Source organism: Triturus cristatus, chromosome 2_1 (assembly GCF_964204655.1).
Source record: "Triturus cristatus chromosome 2_1, aTriCri1.1, whole genome shotgun sequence".
NCBI classification, from domain to species: Eukaryota; Metazoa; Chordata; class Amphibia; order Caudata; family Salamandridae; genus Triturus; species Triturus cristatus.
The window spans coordinates 679,512,405-679,540,184 of record NC_140581.1 but is presented as its reverse complement, the minus strand read 5'-3'; the positions used below and the strand labels follow the sequence as shown (position 1 = coordinate 679,540,184).

Below are 27,780 nucleotides of genomic sequence, written 5' to 3'. Positions count from 1 at the left end.
AAACGTTCCTTTTCTACTGAATGTTTGAACAGTATCCAAGACATGAATAAACCAAAAGTGCATGTTTTACCCAAACATTTAGGTCATTATGTTCACATATGCAGGGCTGTGAAATTATTTGAAAATACATATTTAAATCGGTAGATGAAGCCCTTGGTCTATAAACTAATAAAACAGCTCAGATAGTTAACACATAGCTCCTGATATCTGTTTGTCGAGCATTACCTATATTCACAACCCAGCATGCTCCAAACAGCCTTTCATCCATACAAGGTCAGTAAATTGAGCTCCTTCAACGTGGGTAATAGCAATACCTCTTATTTACTAGTGCCATGAAGCTGTATAACTTTAGGAACAAGCGCTATATAAAATATCTGATAACTGCTTGGTAGAAGGCTCATAGGACTTTCAACTTGAGGCTGAAATTTAGATCAGAATGTTCTCCCCTGGTGACCGCTGAGTGGCCGATGGGGGGGATGAACTGATCTCACATAACACAGGTCATGAGTGAATGTGAGAGAATAGCCCAGAAGATGTCTTGTCTCGAGGCCAATGCAAGGCATGAGATGGTAGGTGGTGGTCGCATGTTAGTTTCCACATGACCTAGCTTTTATGGGTGGTATCTGCACCTAGGTTACACATCACTCAAGGCTTGAAGTGAGTGAGCTGGTGGTCTCCGTTCAGTTTCAATGTGAACCAAGTCTTAAAGGTGGCATGAGGTGGTGGTTTCAGTTCAGGTCCTATCTAACCAATGGCTTACAGGGAGAGCGAGCTTTTGGTTTCCATTCAGTTTCTACCTGACATACGCTTAAGGGGGGCATGAGCTAGTTGTCTCCGTTCAGTTCCACTTTATTGGTTTTCTGCTGATGTAATGCTTCTGGGTGTTGTGAGGAGGTGGCTGGTACCTTGACACACTATTGAGGGCCAAAAGGGTACGCCAAGGAGAAATCAGCCTAAAATGTTCCTGGAAATGTAATTTTCGTACAATGGTAGTCTCATTATTGCAAGGTATAGTTTTTCCACTTTTTGCATTGATGCTAAAGTGCAAAGTGGAAAGGAAACCACAAAATTTCACTTATTCAACCATTGTATGCAGAATTTCACTTGTTTAGTTCGCTTAGTTCGCTAAATGAATAAAAACTGAAACAAATTGAAAAAGCAACAATATTTGCCAGTTATGGTGTGTCAATAAATAGTAAAGCTTCTCTAAGAGGATATGAGGTGGGAAGTTTGAGAGATAATGTCTGCAAGACTCAAAATCAAATGAAGCTGGCAGTCTCTGAGCCAGAATTAAACCATCCATAAAGTTGGCGAAACGCCAATAGGAAACTGGATTGGAATTGACTGGGAAGAAAAATACAGCCAGTTGCCCCAATGAAAGAGAGATAGTGGACAAACAGTGCTGTGGAAAGGGGGGGGGGGTATCCCTTTTAAGGACGTTTTCCGTCACACACCAAAGGTGTCATGCTTCATCATGGGGATACCTCCTCGTGTCACATACCTAGTCGTGACGCGGGCTATAACACCCTTGCTGCGAGGGAGGAGCTCAGGGATGTTTTAATGAGGAAAATGGGTATTACTAAGACACAATGTGAGTGATTGTGTGAGTGAGGTGGTGCAGTGCTGACTAACAGTGGAAAAAAACTCTAAAACTAGCTACAAGGTAAGCCTACCAAAGTTTATTGATGCTTCATGGTGCCAGGATTAAAAACAGAATTAGGTAGTGTGGCTGCCGTAATTAGAAACAGCTGCACTGACAAGGGATCAACATGTTTCAGCTGTATTGACCTCTAATAGTGTCGTGGCCTTCTTCAGGATCTCTTACTTAGCTACTGCAAGTGTGTAAGAAAACAATGAAAAATAAGGGTGCACTAATAAATGCGACGCAGTGTAATACAAAACCAGTGATCTGGCTGTTCTGCAGTTTCACCCGTGTACCTGCAAACGTCAGGTATCTTACATCATCTGTCCCTGGCACATGGCCTAAGTACAAACGCCCATCCAACCAGCTCACTTTTGCGTGATAGCGGCAGCGTTTGTCTGGGAAGCAGGAAAGATGACTTTCCTGCTTTATTTTTCATTGTTTTCTCACACGCTTGCAGTAGCTAAGTAAGAGATCCTGAAGAAGGCCACAACACTATTAGAGGTCAATACGGCTGAAACATGTTGATCCCTTGTCAGTGCAGCTGTCTCTAATTACGGCAGCCACACTACCTAATTCTGGTTTTAATCCTGGCACCAGGAAGCATCAATAAACTATGGTAGGTTTATCTTGTAGCTAGTTTTAGAGTTTTTTTCCACTGTTAGCACTGCATCACATCACTCACACAATTGCTCACATTGGGTCTTAGTAATACCTGTTTTCCTCATTAAAACATCCCTGAGTTCCTCCCTCGTAGTGAGGGGGTTGTAGCCTGCATCATGACTAGGTTCGTGACACGAGGAGGTATCCCCATTATGAAGCATGACACCTTTGGTGTGTGAGGGAAACCTTCCTAAAAAAGGGACACCCCACCCCTGTTCCACAGCACTGTTTGTCCACTAGCTCTCTTTCATTGGGACAACTGGTTGTCCATTGCTCGGATCCGAGGGCTTCTAGTGTTATTTATCGTTTGAATTGGGGCGAGTGCCCCCCCATTGTGAAAAGTAAAATACAGCAACAATTGGAACTACATCACCTGCAGTCCCAATAGCTGAGCTCCGCCTTTCACCATCTTACCGCACTGCTTTTTCTTCCTCTCCACCCCATCTCCCACTTCTATCTTAGTTCTCCTTTGTATTACCTCAATCAGCTCTGCTTCAGGTAGAGCTGCTCTCTCGATGTCACTGAGCTTCTTCAGGATGCGCTTCACGCTGGGGTCCTGGAAGTCTGTATAGTCGTACTGCCGTGCTTGCATTCCGTACTGCAGGGTGTGGTTCGCCATCTTCAGGTTCTTATCCAGCTGTAGAGCATGCGGGGAGAAACACTGAATCAATGGCATGTCCCAGAGGAGCAGAGCAAACAAACGAAACAAAGGAACTGAACCGCATCGGGGGCCCAAGGACCTTGCCCATCTATAATCACCGTTAATTATGCAAGTGCAGGAGGCCTCGTGAGGAAATGGGATCACATGAGTCAGCCAGAATAAGTTATTCCATGAGATCACATGAGATAAACATATAATGTGATGCCAGTAGACTATGAACTATCATGAGACCATATGCAAAAACCACATCATGCCAGGCCAACTAGCCCATGTAAAACCTTAAGAATATATGAGGGACCCAAATCAGACAAGGCCCTTTATCCATGTAACAATATGAGATCACAGGAGCTCTATCATGTAATGCTACGAGACCATGTGATCACATGAGATAACCAAGTTATGCCAGGTACCTTATTCATGTGATATCAGGAAATGCTATGAGGCCCCGAGGTTAAATTAGACTATGCCAAAACTATGGCATGAATAAGTTGTAGTCATATTTTTCCACATTGTTTTGAGTGCAGATTGAGATGCAATATTTGCTTTGTTTGATTGGTTCTGTGGTCCTCTTAGTAAAAAAGGTAATCACATGTCCTCTCTTTTACTTTAAATTAATGTTGTAGTTAGGACTCCTGGCCAAAAGCTTTGCACGCAAAAGTGAGGTTGCAAGAAGTTGCCATGAAAAGATGCTGCCTCTTGTTGGATGAGCTCTAGTGTATTTGTGAGAAGAATGGATGTGTGAACCACACAACAGCACCATGAGAGCCACCATGGTATTTGCAATGGCGGTGTTCATGCTAAAACAAAAGGATTGTCCCTGAGCTCTCTCGGGGATAAAAGGACTAAATGAGCAATTACTGAAGCAGATGTCCTAGCCCTAGTAGTTGCAAAAAAGCTAGTTGCACTCTGGCTTTGTTTCAGGGAGATGGGAACTCGGACACTCCTTTTAATTTGGGGATCTATTTGGATCTGGATAGACGTTTAAGACTAGAGGAGCAGCTCTTATTATCACAACTCGTCGAAGCAGCTGTCTGATGAAAGATCTACGAAAGATGAGATGAGGAAAAAAGAGTTTGCTGAATAAACAACCTTTAGATTTGTGCTTGAGATAGCACAATAGAACTTGGGCTAAGCACAACAGGTCGGCCTTTGTCTCGACTTGTTTCGCAACTCAATCATTGTGGGCAAATACAGCATACATTTTTCTACAACACAGTTTAGAAATTTCTTCACAATTTTTCAGTACTGTTGTTCTTTTAAAAACGTATTTGTTTGTGATTTTATTTTGTAGCCTTGATCCAGAAAGGTTACTTTGTAAGAGCTGTTTTGATAGGCTGCCGGTTGCCAATCAAAATGTTCCTAACAGTTGGACCGATGCTGAATGACTGATTGATTTTGATGATTTATTATTTAGTTTCTCAAACACAACGGTTACCAAATATGGTGCGCTGGCACAAAAGGGTAGTTTCAACCAACCAAAATAGGCCCAAGTGTTAGAACCATGATGGCAGCCCACGCTTAGGTGTTTCACGTTTTGCATGCTTTTGTGGTACAGACAGCCTGAATATTGTTTGTTTTCTTCCACATCCATGGAATAAATCTGCCTATTTTCTAGTCCCCTAGCAAAGTGGATTAGACTTTTTTTTTACCCAGTACCGCTGCACAGCAGTACTAAAAATAAAAGTTGGATTTTGGATTCGATTTTCAGTGATTTTTTATTACTGCTACTAGTTGCGATTGAGAGTTGTAAGAAAACATTTAGAGCATGCTTTAAGCCCAGTAGTTTTGGTTAGCTTACCCAGCCCCCAGCGCCTTGACACCCTAATGGGTGATTAGCTGCGCTCTATAAGAACTCATATTGATTGATTGAGCTGAAATAAAATCCAGAGTCCATCTGGTTTGTGTGCACTCTAATAACATTGTATAATGCAGAATGCGCTGTGGCCTTAGCGCATCCCACATCACGAGAGCCCATAGAATAGCATTGGATGTCAGGCAACGATAACTAGGCCTCTGACTCTGCCACTGCGAGTGAGAAGATATCTGCCTGTTGGAAAAGCTCCCCATTCCCCTCCAGGGAGTCTGTGCGCTGACACTCAAACCGCCTTCTGGGATCCCCCGGAAGCTGATCCTGCAGGCCCAGACATCCCCAGCCTTGGCCACAGCGCCTCTTACCATGATCTGCTTGTTGGCTTCAGTAATGTCAGTGTTGTAGGTCCATGACGCCTCAGTGTAGTCGTTCCATACTACTTCTGCTGTGCTGTTGTACTGCGCCAAGAAGTCCTTTGCATGCTGCTCATCTGCATTTTTCTCTGGAGAAGCAGAAAAAAAGAAAATAAATTTAAGGGTTGTGTCATCTACAGCTTTTCTTAAATGGGGAGGAATTGGTCTTTGCTGTCCCGTGTTATGGAAGGAAAATGTTCACAGACCACACAAGAAATAGCGTGCTATACAGTGATACTACAATGTGGAAGAGGTGTGGCGCAGCGGCCAGGGTGCCTGACACCAGACTATGGGGTTCACGGTTCGATCCCCAGTACTGACGGCAGGTTAGCTCAGCACCATGTGACTCTGGGCAATAGCTCGCTTAATCTTCCCTACGGCCCCCAGCGCCGGGACACCACTTCGGAGGTAGCTGTGCGCTTTACAAATACTGGTATTGCATTTCATTTCATTACAACCAGTGGGACTCAACAAACCTCAATCCGGTCCACGCACTGCTGTGGATCCATTACAAAGATCTGCCAACAAAGCTTGCCCCTATCCTACAGTGCTCTCTTGATTCCAATACAACATAGCGGTATCTTAATCCTGACAGCATCCCTTCTATTCCGTGCAGGGATCCAACAGGCTGCCGACTCAAAGCCCCTTAGCCATAACTTACATCCCCATTGCTGCTACAGTAGAGGGGTCCATTTTGAATTTGCAAGCCTTGCAATGTGGTGTGTGAAAATTTAATTGAGGCTATATGATTGTCATGTGATACAATACACATGGTATAGCTGGGGTGTATCATACTTAGGTGACACCCACTCTAAATCAAGCTACTTGGAATTCAAGACAGTAACCTGAGCAGAAAGACCACATCTGTCAATAAATGGATTATCACAGAGTCTGAAGACCATGCCGAGAAGATGTCTTGCTGGGTGTGTCTAAAGCTGACATCTAAGCCAACCCGTCCGCTTGAGGCCTATTTTAAGCAGTACATACCACATTAAGAGACATGCAGCAGGTACCCTCTAAACTGCAGAGAATATCCCTCTTCTACAACAGGACCTTGTTAAGAAATCTAAGGAACAGGAAAGTATTTCAAAATGCCCTGTGAGTGGAAGTATTGGTTAAAATCTAATTCATCTCTTTGAGTCTGTGGTTCCCTTATGTTTCACAACACAACATTAAAAAATAAAAGGAGTATTGAAACTTTTCAAACACTGTTAAGTTTGGACCCAGCCATATGCAAATCAACTTCCAAGGACCGGTGTTGGAGTATCACGCCTCATCAGCCAGGCTATCTCGAATCCAGTGGTGCAGTGAGCAAGGGACCCACGTCTCGACATACCCTTAGCCACTTAGGGCGCACATAACAACCTCATAAAAATAAATGATGGCCGAAGTGTTGAAACTTTTCAAACACTCACCCCCAGTCACAGATCTCGGTTTAATTGATCATTATTTTGCTCGCCACGCCATCCCAGTTTGGACCCAGCCATATGCAAATCAGTCTTGACCCACCTCCCCATGGGAACAGTCCATCCTAGACTGCCAAGCCAAGTCCTCCCTGGCCCAGAAACAAGCATCCTATGACCAGTTTCGGACTATCATCCCTCATCAGCCAAGCTAGCTTAAATCCAATGGCACAGCGAGCAAGGGGCCCACGTCTGGGCACATAGCAACATCACAAAACAAATTGATGGACAGAGTGTTGAAACTTTTCAAATATTCACCCCCAGTCACAGAACTAGGTTTAACCCATCGTTATTTTGCCCGCCACGTCACCCCAGTTTGGACCCTTCTATTTCACTCCAAAGATCCGTCAAATATATTTGCTTAAGCTCTGTATTCTTGATCTACACCAGAAGTACCCCTCCAGTAGTAGATCACCACATACAATGCTGACGTGCTTTGAACATGATCTAAAGAGTCCTTCTTATGCTTGCACAGTGATCCATCAGGGCACTTTGTCTCAACAGGTTTATCTTGAACTGCAGAGTCTGTGTTTATCCATTAGAAGGTGCCAACACAAAGTACTGCCAATGCATGTTGATCCTGACTTAGGGTGTTCCTTATATTACAGTACAGCGATCTGTTAGACTGCTCTGCCAATGAAATGTAGTCCTGCACTGCTTCACCAGTAGATGATCCCAATCACAACCATTCAATGCCGTTGATGCTGGCCTACAATGCCAAATACCAGTCCAATGCTACCTAGGACATTGCTATAAACTAGCCTTCCATGGTGATGTGCAGACCCTCATGTTATAGCAGGAGAATGTGGACCAAGTGAAAGTTTTGAGATCCATCTACATTTTGAATTGCACCATAAATTGCTAATCTAAAGTGGGGCTAATAAAAACATGTGTTTTCTTTCAGTGCAGTCAGGACCTACAGCAAGAGCTCATGTCCCAAGCACATGCTTCAATAGATGCTCAAGCGATTTTAGTTCCAAAACCCAAATGGTCAGAACTAACCTTTGACAATTCACCTCAAAGTTTACTTCCATCACACCTTGTCATTCCAACAATACCACAGCTCAGAGCTCTTCCAAGAAACTTTAGTCCTGACCATGGAGCTTTGCTAATATACGTCAACCTGGCTGCAATATTTCCTAATGTCCTTTGAAGAGGGGGGGGCTAACACTCTGCTACGCAAATGCACTTCCAATTTAAATACCTGCACCCTTACTAGAGGACAATGGCACTCTACATTTTCTTTCCCTGCACCTCACCATCTATTGGTAGGAAACTCAAAGTTTCCTACCAATAGATTTGTGTCAAATAATACAGCAAAACCAGAATCCTTGGGGTACACCTTGTCTCCACAATGATACTCAACATCAGCACCAGTTTCAGGCTCTATCATTTACTACTACCAGACAACCAGTGGCACTCACAGCTGTTAAACACAGGCATGTGGTCATCACAACCAGTAGACTGTTCCAACTCCGTATATCTCAGACTTACTAAATACACAATCTACCATGTTCAAGTAACCCTGACAAGTATTTGCAGATTACCAAACCCTTTTCCTGGCCCTCCAGTGTCCTTAAAGACACCGTTCAAAGAAACTATATGGTAAAATAAAATGGTACGGGACATGCTCTGTGCTTCTCAGAACACAACCTGATACCTCCCATATGCAGCTGATTATCGAAATGTTTTCTTTCTCAATAGAATTTTGCAGCACGAGTAATGCAAATATGTAATACTGGTTGCTGACTTTAATGCCAAAGAATCAAACCATGCTCTAAGAGTTTTGCAAAGTTGGAATAATAAGCAGCCTTAAAAATGGCCCCATCATTTTTCCTGCAGATATATAAGCAGGTAAAAGAGGTCTTACTTTCCTGGATCTATCAAGAAATAAGGAATATCTGACAGTTAATGGCAGAATCAAGAATGATACTCCAGGTAACTTCTCTATTATTGACTATTCGATTGCCCCTCACTCCACTTTTGGTTTGATCTCTGAAATAAATGTTATTGATAATACTTATAGTGATCATAAAGTTCTCTCTTTTCAGATATATTTTATTTTGGATGCAGTAGGGTCCTAGAAGACTTAAGAAGATAAACTGAAGTTTGAAAATCCAATGTTAGAACGCACTGTAGACCTAATTTGATCTATAAGTTAAAAAGAACCCATGTGTGCAATTCATATATTCTGACAGTATAAATAAGAAAGGTAGATGAAACATTTTGTGGCCAAAAATGAAACATACACCAAGAATCTGCCAAGTAGTGTCAGCTTTTTAATCATTTGTCCATTAAACAGGGTAATAAATGGATTAGTTAGTAATCCATTTGTATCCTTCTCTGTTGAAAGCGGTACATTAATCAGTTTCCTGAAAAGGAGAAGACAGAAATTAAATTCTCCCCTTAAAAAGATGGAGAATGACCGTAAATGTATTGACCAACCAGAAGCCATGTCCCAGACGATATGTAGAAATTATGGGAGATTATCTCCGAATATTGAGGGAATAGAGTTAAGTCTCTTCCAATCCCAATTAAAGAGGAGGAATGGAGTAAATATATTGAAATGGTTACTTACCAGTAGGAGTAGTTTTGCAGCTTGAAGAATTTTCTGGATTTACATGCTGTGCATCATTTCGCCATCTAGTGGTTGGGTCAGGAATTGTCCCCTGTGTGATGTCAGATGATATCCTGGAGGTCAATGTGCGTGGTGGCCATCTTCGGATTCTTTTTTCTGTTTTTCTTATGTTTGGTAATCCTTGAGATGGTTTTGTAAAAATACTGATGTAGTCCTTTGCTTACCCACCTGTTTGTTTTCCTTATAGGGGAGGTCGGGTGGGTCGCATGTGAATCCGGAAAATTCTTCAAGCTGCAAAACTACTCCTACTGGTAAGTAACCATTTCGTTTTGCAGCGTGACTCCTTTTCTGGATTCACATGCTGTGCATCAGATTATGTAGTGATTTCTTATGTGTTTTGGAGGATGTGGTGAAAGGAAGACCTTGCAAACAGGTGTTGAAGCACCCTTTGTCCAATTTGAGCTTTCTTATTCATTTGTATATCCACACAATAATGCTTTGTAAAGGTGTGTGGTGATGCCCATGTTGCTGCAGCACAAATGGAATCAATGTGTACATTGGCCATAGGGGCTAGCGTTGCTCCTTTCTTTCTAGTGGAGTGAGCTGTTGGTTACATTGTTAGTTCCTTTTTGGCATCGGCATAACATAACTGGGTAGCTTGTACTATCCATCTTGCAATAGTTGCTTTTGTGACAGCTGATCCTGTGTTGGTATGTGCGTAAGCAACAAACAATTGCTTTGTTTTCCTGATCTGTTCTGTTTTCTGCAAATAATACAGTAAAGCCCTCCTAACATCCAGGGTATGGAGGCTTCTCTCTGCTTTAGTTTTTGAGTTCTTGAAGAAAACTGGCAGGAGAATGTTTTGATCTAAGTGATACTTAGATACCACTTTTGGCAAAAACTGTGGGTTAGTCTTTAAGATTACTTTATCCTTGTGGATTTGTAGGTAGGTACTTGTATAGTTAATGCTTGTAGTTCACTTACTCTTCGTAGTGATGTTATAGCAACGAGAAAGGTTGTTTTGAGAGTAATATGTTTGAGGTCCGCTGCATGCATGGGCTCAAAGGGTTTTGTCATCAGTTGAGAAGTACTGTATTTAAGCACCATGTTGGTACAGGAGCAGCTCTTGGTGGAGCTATTCTTTTTGCTCCTTCTAAGAACCTTTTGATGACTGGCCTTGTAAAAAAAAGTTTGCATGATTTTCCTCTTGTGTATGCCACTATGGCAGCAAGGGGCACTTGAAGGCTGGAAAAGTTGATGTTGCTGCCCAAGAGGTAAGTAAGATATGTAATAACTGTTTCTTGTGTATTGATAGAATTAGCATTGTTATTAGCGGTGCACCATGTGGTTTATCGCTTCCATTATGCTGTATAGCATTTTCTTGTTCACTGTTTTCTTGCTTCTTTTAGAATTTCCATGGTTCAGAGCGGTAGATTGAGATGCCCAAATTCTATGTATTCAGGCGCCAGGCTGCTAGTTGTAGCGTTGCTGGTTCCGGTTGAAAAATCTAGCCCTCTTGCACTGGCAGCAGGTCTTTCTCTGCTTTGATCCTGACCATTTCTCCTTTGGATAGTTTTAGGAGATTTGAGCGGCGAACAGCCATCACATCGCGGCTGTTACAACGCAAGCGACGTTACGATGCGTACACAATACGACGCGTCCCATTACATCGAATGCGCTTCAAAAAGCATGTGATGTAATTGACCCTGGGATGGACCTGTGCCGGGACAGAGATGAGGAAGAGACGATGCTGGAACCGGAACCGGGAGAGAGGAACCATGAGGAGAGAGGTAAGTGTAAGGTGGTCGTAGTGTATGGTAGTATTTTAGGCTTTAGGGTCTAGAGTTTAGGGCTTAGGGTTGAGGGTAGTGTCAGGGGGTCGTAGTGTATGGTAGTGTTTTATGCTTTAGGGTTTAGGGCTTAGGGTTGAGGGTAGTGTCAGGGGGTCGTTGTGTAGGTACTGTTTTAGGGCTTAGGGTTTAGGGTCGTGTCAGGGGGTCATACTGTAGGGTAGTGATTAAGGGTTTGGGATTTAGGCTTTAGGGTAGTGTATTGTTTTGTACAGTAGGGTACTGTTGTGGAGTGTGTGGTATATAGGGTAGTGTATTACTGTTGGGGGATTATTTCGGGAAAACAATTGCGATGTAAAAACATGCGGGGGGTTTGGGTGCGTTGTAAAGGGATTTTGTATGCATTTCAAAGGAAATACGAAGTAATGGTTTGCGTTCTAAAATCTTGCGTTATGACGGTACATGCGAACTAAAAACTGCGATGTAAAGGCATGCGTTGTTTTAGTTTGCGATGTATCGTCATACTTCCAGTTGAGTACCATGTTTGCCTTGGCCAATGAGGAGCAATGAGAATCATATTTGTTCCTGGTTCCTATGCTTTTTTTAGCACTCTTTGCATCAGGGGTATAGGTGGAAAGGCATAAATAAATGTTTTTGACCAATTAAGTGAAAGTGCATTTCCCTTTGATAGGTGGTGTGGAAACCCCGAGGCAAAGCTTTGGCATTTCTTGTTCTGCATTGTTGCAAACAGGTCCAACACTTGTGTCCCCAGACGTTGAATAGATACTGTACTGTTGTTTGTTTAAACTCCCATTCGTGGGAGCAGTTGTTTTGCCTGCTCAGTTGGTCTGCTGTAATGTTGTCTACCCCTGGTAGGTGTACTGTCTGTAGTTTGATTTTTTGGGGTATTGCCCAATGCCAGATTTTCTGTGCAAGTTTGTGCAGGGGAAAGGACTTTGTTCCACCCTGTTTGTTCAGGTAGAACATTGTAGTTGTATTGTCTGTTTGTATTAAGATGGTTTTCCCCTGAATATGTTTCTGGAATGCTTTGAGTGCCAGAAAAACTGTTTTCATCTCCCAAAAATGTATATGTTTTGTGGAGTCCTGTTCGCTCCACTGACCTTGAACTTTCAGCTGGTTGAAATGTGCACCCCACCTGTTGAGGGATGCATCCGTGGTGACAATAACAGATGGAGTTGGGTCCCTGAAAGGTCTCCCCTGTGCTATGTTGTTGGATGCCCACCATTGTATCTCTGCTTGCACCCTTTGTGTAACAACCACTAGATCTGCCCAACTTCCTGTGCCTTGTGACCAGCTGTTGGTGAGCCATTCTTGAAATGGGCGCATGTGTAGGCGAGCATTAAGGATGAGTGGGATACATGATGCCATGTGGTAGAGGGCTGTTTCGTGATGGATAGCTTGTATTCTGGCTTGTGTGGGATAAGCCTTGGCATTTGCTGTGTTCAGTCTTGCTCCCAGGAAGGTTTTTTCTCTTTCTGGTGTTGTAGAAGATTTCTTGTGGTTTATTGAGAAACCCAGGCTTTGTAGCATTTGAATTGTTTTTTTATATGATTGTGACATGTTTATTTCATGCGTCCCCTTATTAGCCAGTCGTCTAAGTAGAGGTAGACGTGGATTTTTTCTCTTCTCAGGTGTGCTGCCACTGCGGCTAGACACTTTGTGAACACCCGTGGAGCAGATTTTATGCCGAACGGGAGTACCTTGAATTGGTAGTGTGTTCCATTGTGTAGGAATCTTAGGTACTTTCTGTGCCTTTTGTTCTTAGGGATATGTAAGTAGGCGTCCTTGAGGTCTATTGTTGCCAAGTAATTCCCCTTTTGAATCTGTGGGATTATTTCTTGAAAGGTACACATCTTGAAGTGTCGTGTTAGTATGAACTTGTTTATGAATATAAAGTCCATGATTGGCCTTAGAGTCTGGTCCTGTTTGGGGACTAGGAGTATGGAGAGTAGTTTCCTTTGTACCACTCTTGTGTTGGTAACTTTTCTATTGCCTGTTTTTGGTATAGTTCTTTGATTTCTGCGTTGAGCAGTGTTCGTTCTGATCTGGATAATTTTCTTGTTTTGGGTGGATTTGCAGGTGGTGTCTTTGTGAGCTCTATGCAATATCCGTATTGTACCAAATTTAATATCCAATTGTCTGTTGTGATCCTTTTCATTGTGTGTGGAAAAAGGATATTCTTCCCCCCACTGGTGTTTTTTGTGGGTCCTTTTCCGTGATAAAGTCAGTTAGACCTATTTCCTCTTCCTCTAGAGGATTGGCCTCTTCCTCTGCCATTCCCTCTTCCGCGAAAGGGTTGTTTTTGCTGTTGTTGCCTACCTTGCTAGCTAGACTGTTGACCCACCTGTTGGTTTGGGTTCTGTCCCTGAGATTGTTGTGGCATCTGCTGTCTTTGACCAAAGCTGCCTCTTCCTGTGGTTTTGCTGTTAGAGAATCCTCCTCTTTTAAAAGAACCTCTTTGCTGCAGGGCCCCCAATGCCCTTGATGTTTCATTGTCTTTTTTAATTTGCTGAAGGGATTCGCCCACTTCCTTGCCAAACAGAGCTTCTCCGTTGAATGGACTGTTAATAATTGATGTCTGAACTTCTTGTTTAAAGCCATACATTCTGAGCCTGGCATGCCTTCTGAGGATGGTTCCTGTGCACATTGGCCTGCTTGCACTATCTGCTGCATCTAGGGCTGACATTAGGCAGGTGTTAGCCACATCATTTTTCTCTTCTTGAACAATAGATTTTGCCCTCTTTTTATCCTCCTCTGGGAGTTTGTTCAGCAACTCTTTTCTATTTCATCCCATTGTTGGTGGCCATATCTGTTTAACAGGTCATTAGAGTTGGCAATGCGCCACTGTGTTGCTGCCTCTTTCTCCATTATCCTCCTCACCGTGTCCATCCTCTTACTTTCCTTTTCAGGTGGTGGCTCTGTGTTGGAGACTGCATTGGCTCTCCTCCTGGCTGTGGTGACAATACTAGTGTCCGGTACTGTACTTCCCAGAATATATTTTGGGTCTTTTGAGGAGGGTTTGTACTTTTTCTCTACTCTGGGGGTTACCCCCTTGTTTGAAGCTGGTTCTTTGAATGCTTCTTTGCCTTGGTCCAGGATACTTTGCAGCATATGCAGGTATTGTGTTCCTCTTGAAGCTGATGCCAGTGTTTCTAGCAGAAACATGTGTCCCCTTTTTCCTCTTCTAAGGGTACTCCAAATTGATTTGCTGCCCTTTTTTGACAATATCTGTTTAACAGGTCATTAGAGTTGGCAATGCACCACTGTGTTGCTGCCTCTTTCTCCATTATCCTCCTCACCATGTCCATCCTCTTACTTTCCTTTTCAGGTGGTGGCTCTGTGTTGGAGACTGCATTGGCTCTCCTCCTGGCTGTGGTGACAATAATAGAGTCCAGTACTGTACTTCCCAGAATATATTTTGGGTCTTTTGAGGAGGGTTTGTACTTTTTCTCTACTCTGGGCGTTACCCCCTTGTTTGAAGCTGGTTCTTTGAATGCTTCTTTGCCTTGGTCCAGGATACTTTGCAGCATATGCAGGTATTGTGTTCCTCTTGAAGCTGATGCCAGGGTTTCTAGCAGAAACATGTGTCCCCTTTTTCCTCTTCTAAGGGTACTCCAAATTGATTTGCTGGCCTTTTTTGACAATATCATTGTAAAAAGCAATGTCATCTGGAGGTGAAGCTTTCGAAGGTTAGCTGCAAATCTCTTCTTCAGGGCTCTCATTGTCGAGGTCGTGCCACTCTTCCTGAAAATTTTCAGGGTTTTCCTCCTCTTCAGGTATGTCTCTGTATTCCTCGGGTTCTTCGCCTCGAGGTTCTGGGGTCGGCGTAGAGTCGAAGATCCCTTCTTCCTCTCCTTCGGTGTCTTCTGCCTCTTCGGCATTGACGTTTTCTGGTTCGGCCGCCGGTGTTTTCGGGATTCGAAAATCCTTCAGTGAAGCATCGAAGTCCTTCTTCTTTTGTAGGAGTGCTGCAATTTCTTCCTCGAGTCTACTCCTTTTCTTTTCGACCTCAAGGGCCCTCTCGGTGTCAGTGGCCAAAGATTTTCTTCTCTTCCCAACGCCGACGTTAAGTCTTCGGCAGTGTAGTGCCCTTTTATGTGGGTTCTGTGTCGACCCTTTGTTTCGGCGTCTTCAGCGATTTTCCCTTCTCGGTAACCTTCGTTTGGGTTCCATGGGGTTCTTTCAATCGCGGCTGACCTTCGATCGCCTTTTTGCTCGGCGTAAGGGCTGCCTTGTGTGCCTTATGTTTGTGGCCCTTTGGATCCGACGGATCTTTATGGTGTCTTACCTTCTCCGTCTTCTTTTTCGGATCCTTAGCCTTTTTCTCGGCATGGATTTTTTCGGAGTCCCCCTCCAGGACCTCGACGTCCGATCACTTGTGCGTCGACTCCACTGGGGTTCCATGTTCCTCCTCGTTGCTCGAGAAGCCCAGGACTCTCAGGGAGGTTTTCTTTGATGTCTGCGAAATTGTGGCGTAGTGGGCCTGTCTTTGACTTTGGAGTGTCCTTAGCATTTTTGGTAGGAACGCTGCGCAGGCCTCACAGTCATTGTCCTTGTGGTCTTCGGGCAGGCAGAGGTTGCAGACGTTGTGTGGGTCGCGTTGAGCATACTTGTGGTGGCACCTGGGGCAGAATTTGAAGGGGGTATTCTCCATGGCCCCTACCTCACCATTTGTGTACTGGAGTGGTCCTCTGGTTCTGCCTTACTCACCACGTTGATGATCGATTATATTTCTTCGTTGACGTCGAAGATAAATGATTTTCTTCGTTAATCTTCTTTTTCGAAGTTTTGGGGGGAAATTCAAAATGTTTTTCGGAACTTCCTGTCTTGTTTCCAGACCCAACGGCAGAAAAAAGAATCTGAAGATGGCCACCACGCACATCGACCTCCAGGATACCGTCTGACGTCACACAGGGTACGTACCTGGCACCAGATGGTGGTCGACAGCGACCAAAACAAGAACATAAAACCCCAAAAAAGACAATTCCGGAGCCAACCACTAGATGGCGGAATGATGCACAGCATGTGAATCCAGAAAAAGATTCACGCTGCAAAAATCATAGTTATGTGTGTCTAATGACGTAGCAAAGCTGCTATTTGGACTTTCTGTGCCTGTTTCAAATTCCTTTTCCATATACGGGCACCCCTCCATGAAACAGATCAAGGGTTAAATCCAGTATTGCGATTTTACGGTGCGATGGGCCTGGAAGAGATTCCCATTTCTGTAATTAAGGTTAAGGCCATGTTATGGGTGTCATTTATAATCCCAGTTTTCAAATACTGTTGCCAGCATTGTATAATTCCTCATCCTGTTCTGAGAGGTATATAGTTCCTTTGCACAAAAATAGCTCTTTCAATCAACCCTCTAATTATCATCATATTGCTCTCAGATACACAGTAGAAAAAGTTTTGCCAAAAGTATTCTTGAACAGTTACTTCTCTGAGTAGAAGACGAAAAGATAATACCAATTGAACAAGCTTGCTTTAGGATAAAACCATTGCGCCTTAGATAACTCAATGTTGCAATCAATTGTGATAAAGTATGTTACTGTGCAGGGCCACCAAGTCTAAACCAAGCCTAAGAGACCTGTATAGATTTCGCCATGGTATTCGACTGAGTGGATCATCCAACGCTTTGGAAAAAACTGCATAGATTAGGTATGCCAGACAATTTGCTGACATTTTAGGGCACCGTTAGCATGGCGGGTGGACTTTGTCCGCCCGCCATAGCCCCGGGAAATGGGACTGCCCGCAATGTATGCGGTGGTCCCGCAGATACAATTAGGATGTGCCCGCCACACTGGCGGGCACATCCTGCATTTTTAACATTGCGGCGGGCGGTGCAGGAAGCACCGCCCGCCGCAATGCCAAAAATGCAAGTTGTGCATTTGCATGAACAACGTGACAGTCACCACGCGGTCCCTGCCACGTTGCACATGCAAATGCAGGGGGGTACCATAGGTACCCCCATGTGCACCCCCACCACCCAAAATTACCTGGGGGCCCGCTACAGGCCCCCAATGTGAAAGACCGCATGCCTTTCCGTGGCGGCGTTGTCGCCACGGAAAGGCAAATCCCTGCATGCATCCTGATATGGATGGCGGTGTCTAACAGACACCGCCACCATATCAACAGCTTTTCCGCCCGGTAGGCAATCGGGCGGATTGCCTACCGGCGGAAAACCGGCGGGCGGTCTTTCCGTCCGCCGGGGTCCCCCCGCCATAGTAATATGGCGGGGGGAATTGGCAGGCGGGCGGGAGAAAATGTCGGGCGGATCGCCACCGCCATGCGGGCGGTGGCGATCCGCCTGACATACTAATGGGCCTCTTAGTTCCAAGTGCTTCTGGAGGTGACAAGGGTTTGCATTCTATAATTAACACCGAGAATAGTTTAAAACAAGGTTGTCTGCTGGCACCTATATTGTTCTCCTTATACATTTCCAACCTGCCTCAACACCTAGGTAGCGTCAATGGAGACCCTTCTAGGATTGGAATTTGTTCGTTCCTGTGTCTGTTACATACAGATCATATTGCTATCCTTGATTTAACACTCAAGAGTTTGAGTAATCAATCATCATCTTTAAAGCAGTTTATTCACCCTCACTTTTTTTAAATTAATATTTCTGAAAGTAAAGTCTTGATTTGTAAGGGTAATAAACTAAAAAGGTTGACACCTTGATATGGAGAAGCTGGAGGTAGTGAAAATGTAAACCTACCTGGGGAAATGTATTTACAGCAATCTGAGTGATAAAGATTATATATGCCATAGCTCTAGCAAGGCTACATCTCATGCTAATGTGCTTCATGTATTTTATAATATTGTGGGCCGTAGACATTTTGTACATTTACTTTCAGTCTACCGAGCAAAAATATCCCGACCGTGTTGTATGGTATAGAGACAATTGATATAGTAAAGTGGGACTTTCTGGTAAAAATGGAAGGCCAAATCTTGAGGAAGTGGTGTAATTTTAATCCTCTAGCAGCTGCACATGCTCTAAGAATAGAGTTCGGATCAAAAACGTACTTGTATGCAAGCTCTGGCTGGTGTGGTCCGATGGGAATCCTGGCTGACAAAGGGTGAGGGGAATTCGCTAAGGAGTTTCATGTGCACTCAAAGTTTTGAAATGAAAAAAGAAAAAGAAAACACTGTTTTATGGGAAAATTATCCATTCACTAAGATTGTTTGAGCTAAGGAAGGAAATCTGGGTACCGTCACCATTGCTCAGCTCAAAAGCCTTTTAAAGTATTCTTCCAGGATGTTGAGCAAAGCCTAAATTTAAAATGTTGCAAATCTAAGAGAAAATGTAATTTAGTAATTGCTTCTTGTTGGTTGCGAGAACCACAGCAGTATTTGTCCTGGAACCTCGATCATGGGATCCACCGCTTTTGGACTCTGTTATGTATGAATTTTCTTTTAGATGTTTTAACTGCAAATTGGGCTAGTTCTCTTACAAAGGATAAATTATGCAATTTTGTAAGATGGGTGTGTAGGATTTGAATTATGTGTCTTTTTTTTGTCCAGCACTGCATCATCGTCGCCAATTTCTGAGGACGCTATTTTTAAAATATGTTTGAATGGTGGCTGAAGCAAACTGCAAGATGTTGCTTTGTCATCAAATGATGGCCAACTTTTTGCAGTCTATCTTCCTTTTACTGTGGAGCACACACCCATCTGCCTCACTATCTGGATCTCAGCGGTTTTCCCCATCGTCCTTCTTCCCAGACCAGCATTGCATAGAGGCCACTTGCATTATCATTCTATGCAATGGTGGCTCCTCCATAGAGGGCACAGGGGTGGCAACCCCCTAACCATCACTGCCTCATGATGCATCTCATTTCTCATCTATTACGCTTTTAAATGAAAATAAATTATCTCACCGATTGTTTTCATGTGAAACCTGCAATATCACCTTGCACCAGAGGAGGGCTCCCAGGGCTGTAATGCGCATGTGTCAGGCGTCTGCTCTTATAGCCCATCCTCACACAGTGCAATACATATCTGACATATGTCAGATATGGGGCATGTCTGTCATGTGCCCTTATGGTACATCAGAAGCCACAGTAAAGGGAAAATTTCCTATCTGAGCTTCTGATTGGGCATAGGGTTGTGAACCTCGCTCTGGTGCCACCCGGACTGAGGTCACTGGTAGTGAAGTGAGTGACGAGAGTGCATCATTAATAAAAAACCTCTGGAAAGGTGAAACCATTATATAAATCAATGCTAATATGACACACAGCTTTTGGAATATAGCAGTTACCTCCTAGAAAGCGTGTGGAAGGGTGAGTGAGAGTCCGGAGCTTAAAGGTGTTTTCCACATTCATGTTGCTTTTTTTATGCGACTTTGCTTGGACAGTTTTGAAGTTGCATCTCATTTTTAGTAAGTCTTTTCACTTCTGCATCTTTCACAGACTTGAAATTAATACCCCTGGTTGCCCCAAGTGCCTAGAGGTGGTTCAGTTTAAAGTGAGACATTTTGTATTCTGACGCTTTCTAACACAGTAGCAACTGGGCAGTTGCTTAGCTGTATATTTGTCACAAGCGCTCCAGTTTATTATTTGATAGCATATTTACTGCTTTTAAATGTTTTATTCCTGTGTGTCCTGGTCACTGGCAGAAAGCCCAGGCATTAGGACACTCTACACATTAATCAGCCATTCTATGTATTTTGCCGACAATTGTCATGTACAGGAAAGCAGCTGGGTTTTAGGCAGCACCACAAACCTGCTTGTTTTGTCATTCTGCTGGTATTGATAACTAAACAGAGCTCTATTCATGGTAAATGATGCACACTTAAAAAAAATTATATTGTTAAAATATGACTGCTCTCCCGGACAATTGCATACTTAGAGCTTCTGATTCCATTCTTCAGAGGTACCAGAGGATCTATGGTGAATAGTGTGCCTTGGAAAATGGACCTCCTGTTGCACAGCCATGGTATTTCTCTCAACCGAACTGCATTCACATCAAATATTGACCATTACCAATAGGTCTAGTTTGGTAGAGCACTGATGCTTCTGGAGTCTGTTTCTGTTTTTAAAGTTCTTAGCTGGGTGAAAAAGGTGGATTACAAGAATTGGAGGTGACAGCATCTGTCCTTGTAGATTCTTCTAACCTCTTCTGTGCCCATTACGAGATGGTCTCGTCATGGAGCACAGTCGCGCTGTGCCCATGACGAGACTATCTCGTCATGACACCCACCCACTAGGGAATCGCCAGGCACAGGATGGGGAAAAGCCCTGGCACCCAAAGGGTTAATGAGGTGGCGGAGGGATGCTGCCACTTAAAAGAGACCACAGCACGAGAGCACAAACCCGTAAGCACAACAGATGGCACTATTATTAATCATTTGTGGTTCTTCTTCAGAGTTATCGGTAGTGCAGCAGATACTCTGGTACCAGAGCCCAATGCTGTAAAGGGGCAGTTGCACCTCAGATGTGGTTGTCTTTAATTGCCCAATGACGGGGGGGTGTTGGGCTATATCACACACGCTGGATTTATGTACTTGAAGGTACTCTGATGAATGACAGTGAACATAAGGTGGCTTGGTAAATAAAGTATTTGTCTGTGATAAGACAATCTAGTCAAGCAGAGTAGCCGAGATTGAGCACAGATTTTCCAGTTCACACTGTGCAATTTAGGCACTAGATGGGTAGCTCTTTCTGGCATCAAAATGTTAATCGGTTTGTCCTTAATTCTTGGAGGATGTGATAAGTGAGTTGGGCAAAAGACACACAATACATTAATTATTTTGGCACAGAAAGATTTGCCAGGATTCAATACTGTTTCTCCATGTTGCATTGTTGGCAGCTGTAGCCACTGAGCCACATTACCTCCCGTATTTTTAAACATGATCTTAGAAACATACGCCTCCTTACCCCTGACGACGATTCCATTAGTGAACTAAAAGGGAAGTCTGTTGTAATGCCCACCTTTATTTGGGCCTAGATTCTTATTATACATGAAGCAATATTATAGTCTATTAAATCGAACATGAGAGATTTTTGTACAGCGCACATCCTGAGCTTACATTTTTGAAGGTTCTCCGATATGTGATAATGGAAGAAAAGGAGGGTTACTGAATTCAAATATTTTCCTAGGTTCGCATATTTGGGCCAAGTGGGAAAGCCAGGATTGATCCTAAGTTTTCTAGTGTAATTGTATTCAATACATCCACTAGATGGGTATCTCTTACTACTGTTTACCTCTTAGGTTAATGCTTTGTCTTTCACTCTTGGTGCATGAAATTAGAGAGTGTGTGGCAGGAAGAAGCAACATGAAAGCTCAGGTTGCTTTGGGCTTGAGGGTCAAAGAAGAACTGCAGTAGCTCAGCATTCATATAGATTTTTAGGTCAATGTGTGAGTTAATTGTGAAGGAAAATGCTCAGTTTCTATTGTTTTTGTGAACTTTTTTGGTCAGAGACCTCCCTGATCCCCACGGCCACCTGGAGCAATTTAGCAAATTTTTTTCACTGTCAAAATCAGACATCATTTACACCCCACTACGTTCTAAATTTACCAGCCGCTACTGTACCCAAGCCCACTCACTCACTTAATTCCCAGCTAGTGTCTTATTCCTACAACAATTAATGTCTGATAAGAGTATATCATTTGTTCAATTGAAATCCGTAAGGGATAGTCTGATGTAGCAGTCGCTTCCCCTAGCTTGACCCCTGTTTCTGGGGTTATACAAGCAGTTGAAGGCTCCAAGAGCCCCATTTTCTTTCACTAGCTTTTAGGTCTGTTTAGAGGCTATGGGAGGGATCAGGAGTCAAAAGTGGGATGCCATCTTGGGCCAAGGAGAGCGTAATGTCACTTAAGTTACCCATGCCATTTTGGTGACTCAGCTTCTAAGGTCTGTACTGAAATTAGTCACTATCTCTTTTCTCCTTGCTGAACACCTTTGGAGAGTGTGGAGTCTGGGCCAGGGCATGTCATCAGCACTCACCCCACTTAAGGCCTAAGTAGATCCCAGAATACCTATTGCTATACCTTCCACCACACCATTGAAATACCTTTAACCAGTGATCCAAGCTGAAATGGAAGTTCAGCTTTTCAGAACAGAAAGTTGGAACTGGCACCCCGAACCCATTGAAAGAACAATCACCAGTGGCTCATCCTTGCCATGCTGCTCTCCCGACTGGGCGGAAAACTTGAGCCCAGAGAAGGCACATAAAGATGACAGTTGAGAGCATTTCATGCCCTGCAGTTGTCAGTTAAGAATGTACTGGGTCCAAAGTTCTGAGTTCTAAACATACCTTACGGCAGAGAGGATTCCACACAGAGCAGAATCTGATTCTGGGTGAGATCTGTGAAGCTTGCCTGCAGTGTGCCTTCCAGCTGAGGGCCCAATATGTGTGCTTCCCAGTTGAGTTCTTTCCTTCTGATGTTTTGGTGACTTCAAGCTGAGATCCTAGTCACAGTGAGTTTCAGGTCCTCAGACGGGAGGTCCTAGCACCACATGACTGCATTTTCGCAATGACGTCATACAACATTTATGCACACTGAGCATGCAGTCATGGATGCTTATTCATGGGACAGCTAGGGCATGGAACCCACAGGTTTCCTTCGACAACGTTGTAGCAGCACAACTTGCTTATGAGAGAGTCTCAACAATGTGTTCAATTCCAGATCTGGGTGTGGGAGAGGAGGCATTAACTATGTAGAAGACTTTGACATCATGAAAAAGGATAGTAAGCTGATGGTTAATGGGACTAATCTGGGGACGTTAAAGAAAGACTACCCAGGCCTCCTGGTTAAGTTAGAAAGAGAAGTAGGACAGTGGAAATAGAAATGAGACTGTGTTGTACGAGGATATGCTGTGTCCTGAAGTCATATGAATTCAAAGCACCACAAGCCTGACCTTTGTCCAATTGCGATGTTAAATTAGGACATTCAGTTAATTATTCGCAGGGTTGTTTGGAATTCAAGGAGTTTGTATTATTCAGTGTGTTTCTGTTATGAAATGTACCCTGTTTCTTACTAACTGTGAGATTCATTGGGTGGGGCAACAGTTGGTTGATGAGTCTGGCATATTGCCATGTGCCATATACATCTTATTGGCAATGCGTGTGGGTTGGGTTAGTAAGTTTCTGTATAAGTTGGCTTCTGTTGTTTGGAAATTGCAGATTATGTTATTGGTTATGATGTTCCTAATGCTAAGTACTGTAAGACAGGTTGGAATTATCCACCTGTGGTTTAGTTTAGGAGTGCTGTTTCATCATTTACTTTCTACTCCATATGGATTCTAGCCAGAGGTTTGGGGAAGAGAGTGTAGTACCCATCTGTGCGTCATTTTTTCTGGTTAAATATGTGCTGGTTGTGCATGTCAAAGTGTCGCGAATGAGGGGAAGAATAGTACCCTGTTACAAGAGATACAAATGTAGTACACTTGTGTGTGTGTTGGTGCGAACTGGGAAAAGAGTAGCACCCTGTTGCTAGAGGTTGTGTGATGGAGTACCCCGTGGTATGTGAAGTTGGGAAGAGTAACACCTGTATGCTAGAGGTTATATGCATGGGGTACCGCAACAAGTCTACAGTCACAATGAAACCATACAACATTTATGCAAGCAGGACATGTAGTGTCTTCCTGCTCAGTGTTTGATTGTATACTTTCTAGATCTGGTCTTTAGAAGTGTGTCCTCCGTCTCAGATCTCCTGAAGTGTACTTTTCAGTTCAGATAATTGGCAGTGTGCCTTCAGCTTCGTCCCCTGCAGTGTGCTTTACAACTTACGTGTTTGGCAGTATACATTCCAGCTCAGGTCCTCTGTAGTGTGCCTTTCAGTTCAGGTGTTTGTGGTGTGCTAACCTGCTCAGAACTTTGGAAGTGTGTCTTCCCTCTCAGATCTTTGGCAGTATTCTTTCCAGTTCAGATACCCGGCAGTGTGCCCTCGAGCTCAGCCTGTCTCTACCATGATCTCTTGCTGTAGATCAAAAACCGCATGCAAGGCACCTTCTGTTCCTAAAGTTTCAGAGCAAAACATAGTCCTATAGCAGGAGGCAGACGGTCATGAAATCCCCCCTGAAGAACTGCCACTACAGTTTTAGTTGGGGAATAGAGCAGTCATGCATAGAGTGAAGGTTCACTGCTCCTGTAATAATATATGGTTTTATTTTGCACAAGATGAGTTAGAAAATCAAGGACCCAGAGTGTAGATGAGCAGAGGCTCTATCCTCTGTTCTCGCTTGATGTCAATGAAGCAAGAGGACTTCTAAAATCCTCACCAAATTTTTCCATAATATTAAAAGAACCACCAACTTTGGAACGGAGGTTAGCATATGGCGTTGGATTTTCAAATATGAATTGTCATATCAATTGTAGACCACAAGGGCCGTGCCAGGAAAATCCAGACGAAAAAACCTAAATCTGTAACAGCCAGAGGGCTGAAAACAGACCTTATCTCACTAAAGTTTAAAGATTCTGAGGTTCTGCTACCCCCAGTCCAGTTTTATTCCAGCACCGCCTTTTAAGGTACTGATTAAATTACTTCCCGTCATTTCATGCATGGCAAATTGTCACCTCAACTTTGAGACGGTAGCTCAAGGCCACACATGAATATATTAATTTTCCCTGGGCCTGAAGACAATGCGAACAAGACACAGGGCCTAATTTAGTGTTTCATGAGCACTGCCTCTCCTCTGGCAAGAGCTTCTTTGGGGAAAAAAACATTAATGGCATTCACAAAGAATGCAATTGTGCAGGTCAAGAACTCTTTAAAAATGAAACGTTATTTTATTCAAAATATATGCATCAATTGTGAGAAATCTTGGGTTGCCGTCAGAGAGAGAATACTTCACGGATAGACGGAATTCCACACTTATTAGCAAAGTTGAGTTGTTGAGAAGCTTAAATTGTCTCAGTAGCACTTTCTATCATGCGTTGACAAACTAGAACTAAACAGACTCATTTGCACTCAATGGCGTTCTTCTCTTGCGCACATGTTCCTGATGCAACTTTTGTCAAATGGCCTTACTTACCAATGCCGGTAGGGTAGCCCTCTGGCACTGGCGGGCGCCACTCAAAATCAGGCCATCCCAGGACCTCGTTGTTCTTTCTATTCTGCTCCTCTAGCCACTTGGTCACGGGAGAGAAGTATTCCAGCAGTGGACCGGCATCCATCTTATCTGTTCCCGTTACGGTCTTCAGGATCGACTGCCAGGACTCGGAGGATCCAGCCTGCATCGCCTGGCTGCAAAGTGCACCCGAGAAAATAAAATACACAATGGCTTTACAATAAAACCACAGAAATTAGCAATCGCTCAAAAAACACTATTCTTCTACTTGACTACTTCAGTCAGACCAGTAAAATGGCATGTTTTTGTGTTGGTAGCTTTAATTCCATAGTGGATTGCCTCCCCTACTATTACTTCTTGACCCTGGCCCTACCCTGCTATGTCAACCCTGGCTCTTACCCAAGTATCCGGCCAGCCTCTTGAGACTGATATATGTCACAGGTGTGCAGCGGGCCAGTTTGCTTTGCAGCCTCACACAGGGCTTTATGGAACTGGAACTGCAGGACAAAACTCACAAAGTATCTGAAAATCCAACAAAAGATGAACATCAGTGAGGTGCAGGAAGACAAACACAACCAGGTGAATGGTGAAGGGGATTTGACATCTTACTCAATAGAAATGAGGGACACAGCTGTTTAGAGACATGAGAACTACTGCAATTGAAGAGTACAGGAGATGGTGACCTCACATCTTCCCTTCACAGTTTTGGCAACTACACAGATCCAGTGGCGGCTCACAGAACGAGTGCTGTGGGGTGGTGGGGAGGGGCGGGGGAGGGGAGAGGCAGGGTGGGGGTTAGTGGAGTTGGACATACGACAGCCAGGAGTAAAGTAAGTACATAAATAAATAAATAAAACTATTTACCTTGCGCTCCTGGCCACTGTATGTCCGACTCCACTACCCCCCACACTGCCCCTCCCCTGCCCCACCGCCCCGCAGCACTCCCTCTGCAAGCTGCCACTGCACAGATCATTTCTATGACAAAGAAACCAGTGATCTGAAGTAACGTCTAGGTGACAATGACAGCGCAATATAACACTTGCCAAAAAGTAAATAAATAATGGTACTAAAGGACGAAAACAATGGACAGAATGCTACTCAAAGTAAGTACCAGGGGCTAAGACAGATTCAAGCATTTATATCCATCAGTTATTATTTTTATAAGTGATACCATAGAGGATGCCTCTCATACACAATACTTGTGACCAGCCATTACTCACATCTTTCCAGATATTTCTCACCTCCATGAGTAACCCTGCAGGCACAATTAGCTGGCATCAAATAAAGGATTCCACCAAGCGTTCAGTTATTGGACTACCGTTATAGAAGGCCATTGGCTGACGCATAAGCCGTTGTTCAGCTAAATTCCTCCAGTGATGCCCTTTGAGGGATTAGGGGCAAAAGTACCAATCATATTTGCATTCTGAAATGGCCCGATTAAAAAATCAGGCCGTTTCTGACTGCAAAAGTGACTTTTCATATGTACAAAGCACATAATGCGATTCAGCAACAAATTTTGATTCGTTATTTGGAAGGGGCGTGTTTAGGGCATCCCTTCCAAATACCAAATATCGATGGTATGGATTAATGTTTTGCGACTGATTTCTGGTCGCAAAACATTAATAGTTTACTGACCCCTTGAAGGAGGTGGTAACCCATTCACAAAAGGAAAGGGGTTGCATTGGGACCCCTTCCCATTTTAGCATTAAGCTTCAAAGTAAAACATTTTTAATTTTAAATACATCCCATTTTCCATTAAGGAAAACCGGCTGCATTTTTTAGAAAAAAAAGATAGCTTTATTAAAAAGCAATCACAGACATGGTGGTCTTCTCAACTTAGCAGGCCACCATCCATGTGATGGCTGCGATTCCTAATGGGTCATAAATTGCAACCTACCTCATTAGTATTCATGAGGTAGGTCGATTTGCAAACCTATTAGGAATCACTGTTTAGGAAATCATTCTTTTGTACATTAGGAACAAAATGGTTACGTACCAGTAGGAGTAGTTTTGCAGCCTAAAGAATTTTCTGGATTCACATGCTGTGCATTATTCCGCCATCTAGCGGTTGGGTCTTTTTTTCTTGTTTTGGTCGCTGTCAACCACCATTTGGTGCCTGGTACGTCCCGTGTGTGACAACAGATGTGCGTGGTAGCCATCTTTGGATTCTTTTTTATGTTCATATTTCTATTTTGTAGTCTATTTTGTATTTGAGCTTCCTTACTTATTTGTATGTCAAGACACAGAAATGTTTCGTAAAAGTGTGCAGTGATGCCCATGTTGTCAACGGGTACATTAACCATGAAAGCTAGGGTTGCTCCGTTCTTTCTAGTGGAGTGAGCTGTTGGTCGCATTGTTAGTTCTTTTTTGGCATGGGCATAACATGATTGGATGGTTTGAACTATCCATCGTGCAATTGTAGCCTTTGTGACCAGTAATCCTGTGTTGGTATGTGCATAGGCGACAAACAACTGTTTTGTTTTGCATATTTGTTCAGTCTTTTGCAGCTAATACCGCAATGCTCTCCTTACATCTAGGGTCTGGAGGCTTCTTTCTCCTTTTGTTTTTGGGTTTTTGAAGAAAACTAGTAGGATGATATTTTTATTTAAGTGATATTTTTATACCACCTTTGGTAAGAAATGTGGGTTTGTTTTTAAGATTACATTAGCCTAGTGGATTTTCAAGTATGGTTCTTGTTTTGTTAAAGCCTGTAGCTCACTTACTCTCC

At 43.4% G+C, this 27,780-nt stretch overlaps 1 protein-coding gene across 1 annotated transcript in view; it reads right to left on the bottom strand.

Annotated features, from left to right (window-relative positions):
• The window catches only part of ACE (angiotensin I converting enzyme), a 298,219-nt gene that overhangs the window by 101,110 nt on the left and 169,329 nt on the right, over nt 1-27,780 (bottom strand). Inside the window, exons 11-14 of the mRNA XM_085632599.1 lie at nt 25,452-25,574; nt 25,017-25,228; nt 5,142-5,278; nt 2,784-2,942 (exon numbers count right to left, since the gene is read on the bottom strand). Coding sequence (XP_085488725.1) covers nt 2,784-2,942; nt 5,142-5,278; nt 25,017-25,228; nt 25,452-25,574 — 631 coding nt within the window. The remainder of the gene's footprint in view (nt 1-2,783; nt 2,943-5,141; nt 5,279-25,016; nt 25,229-25,451; nt 25,575-27,780) is intronic.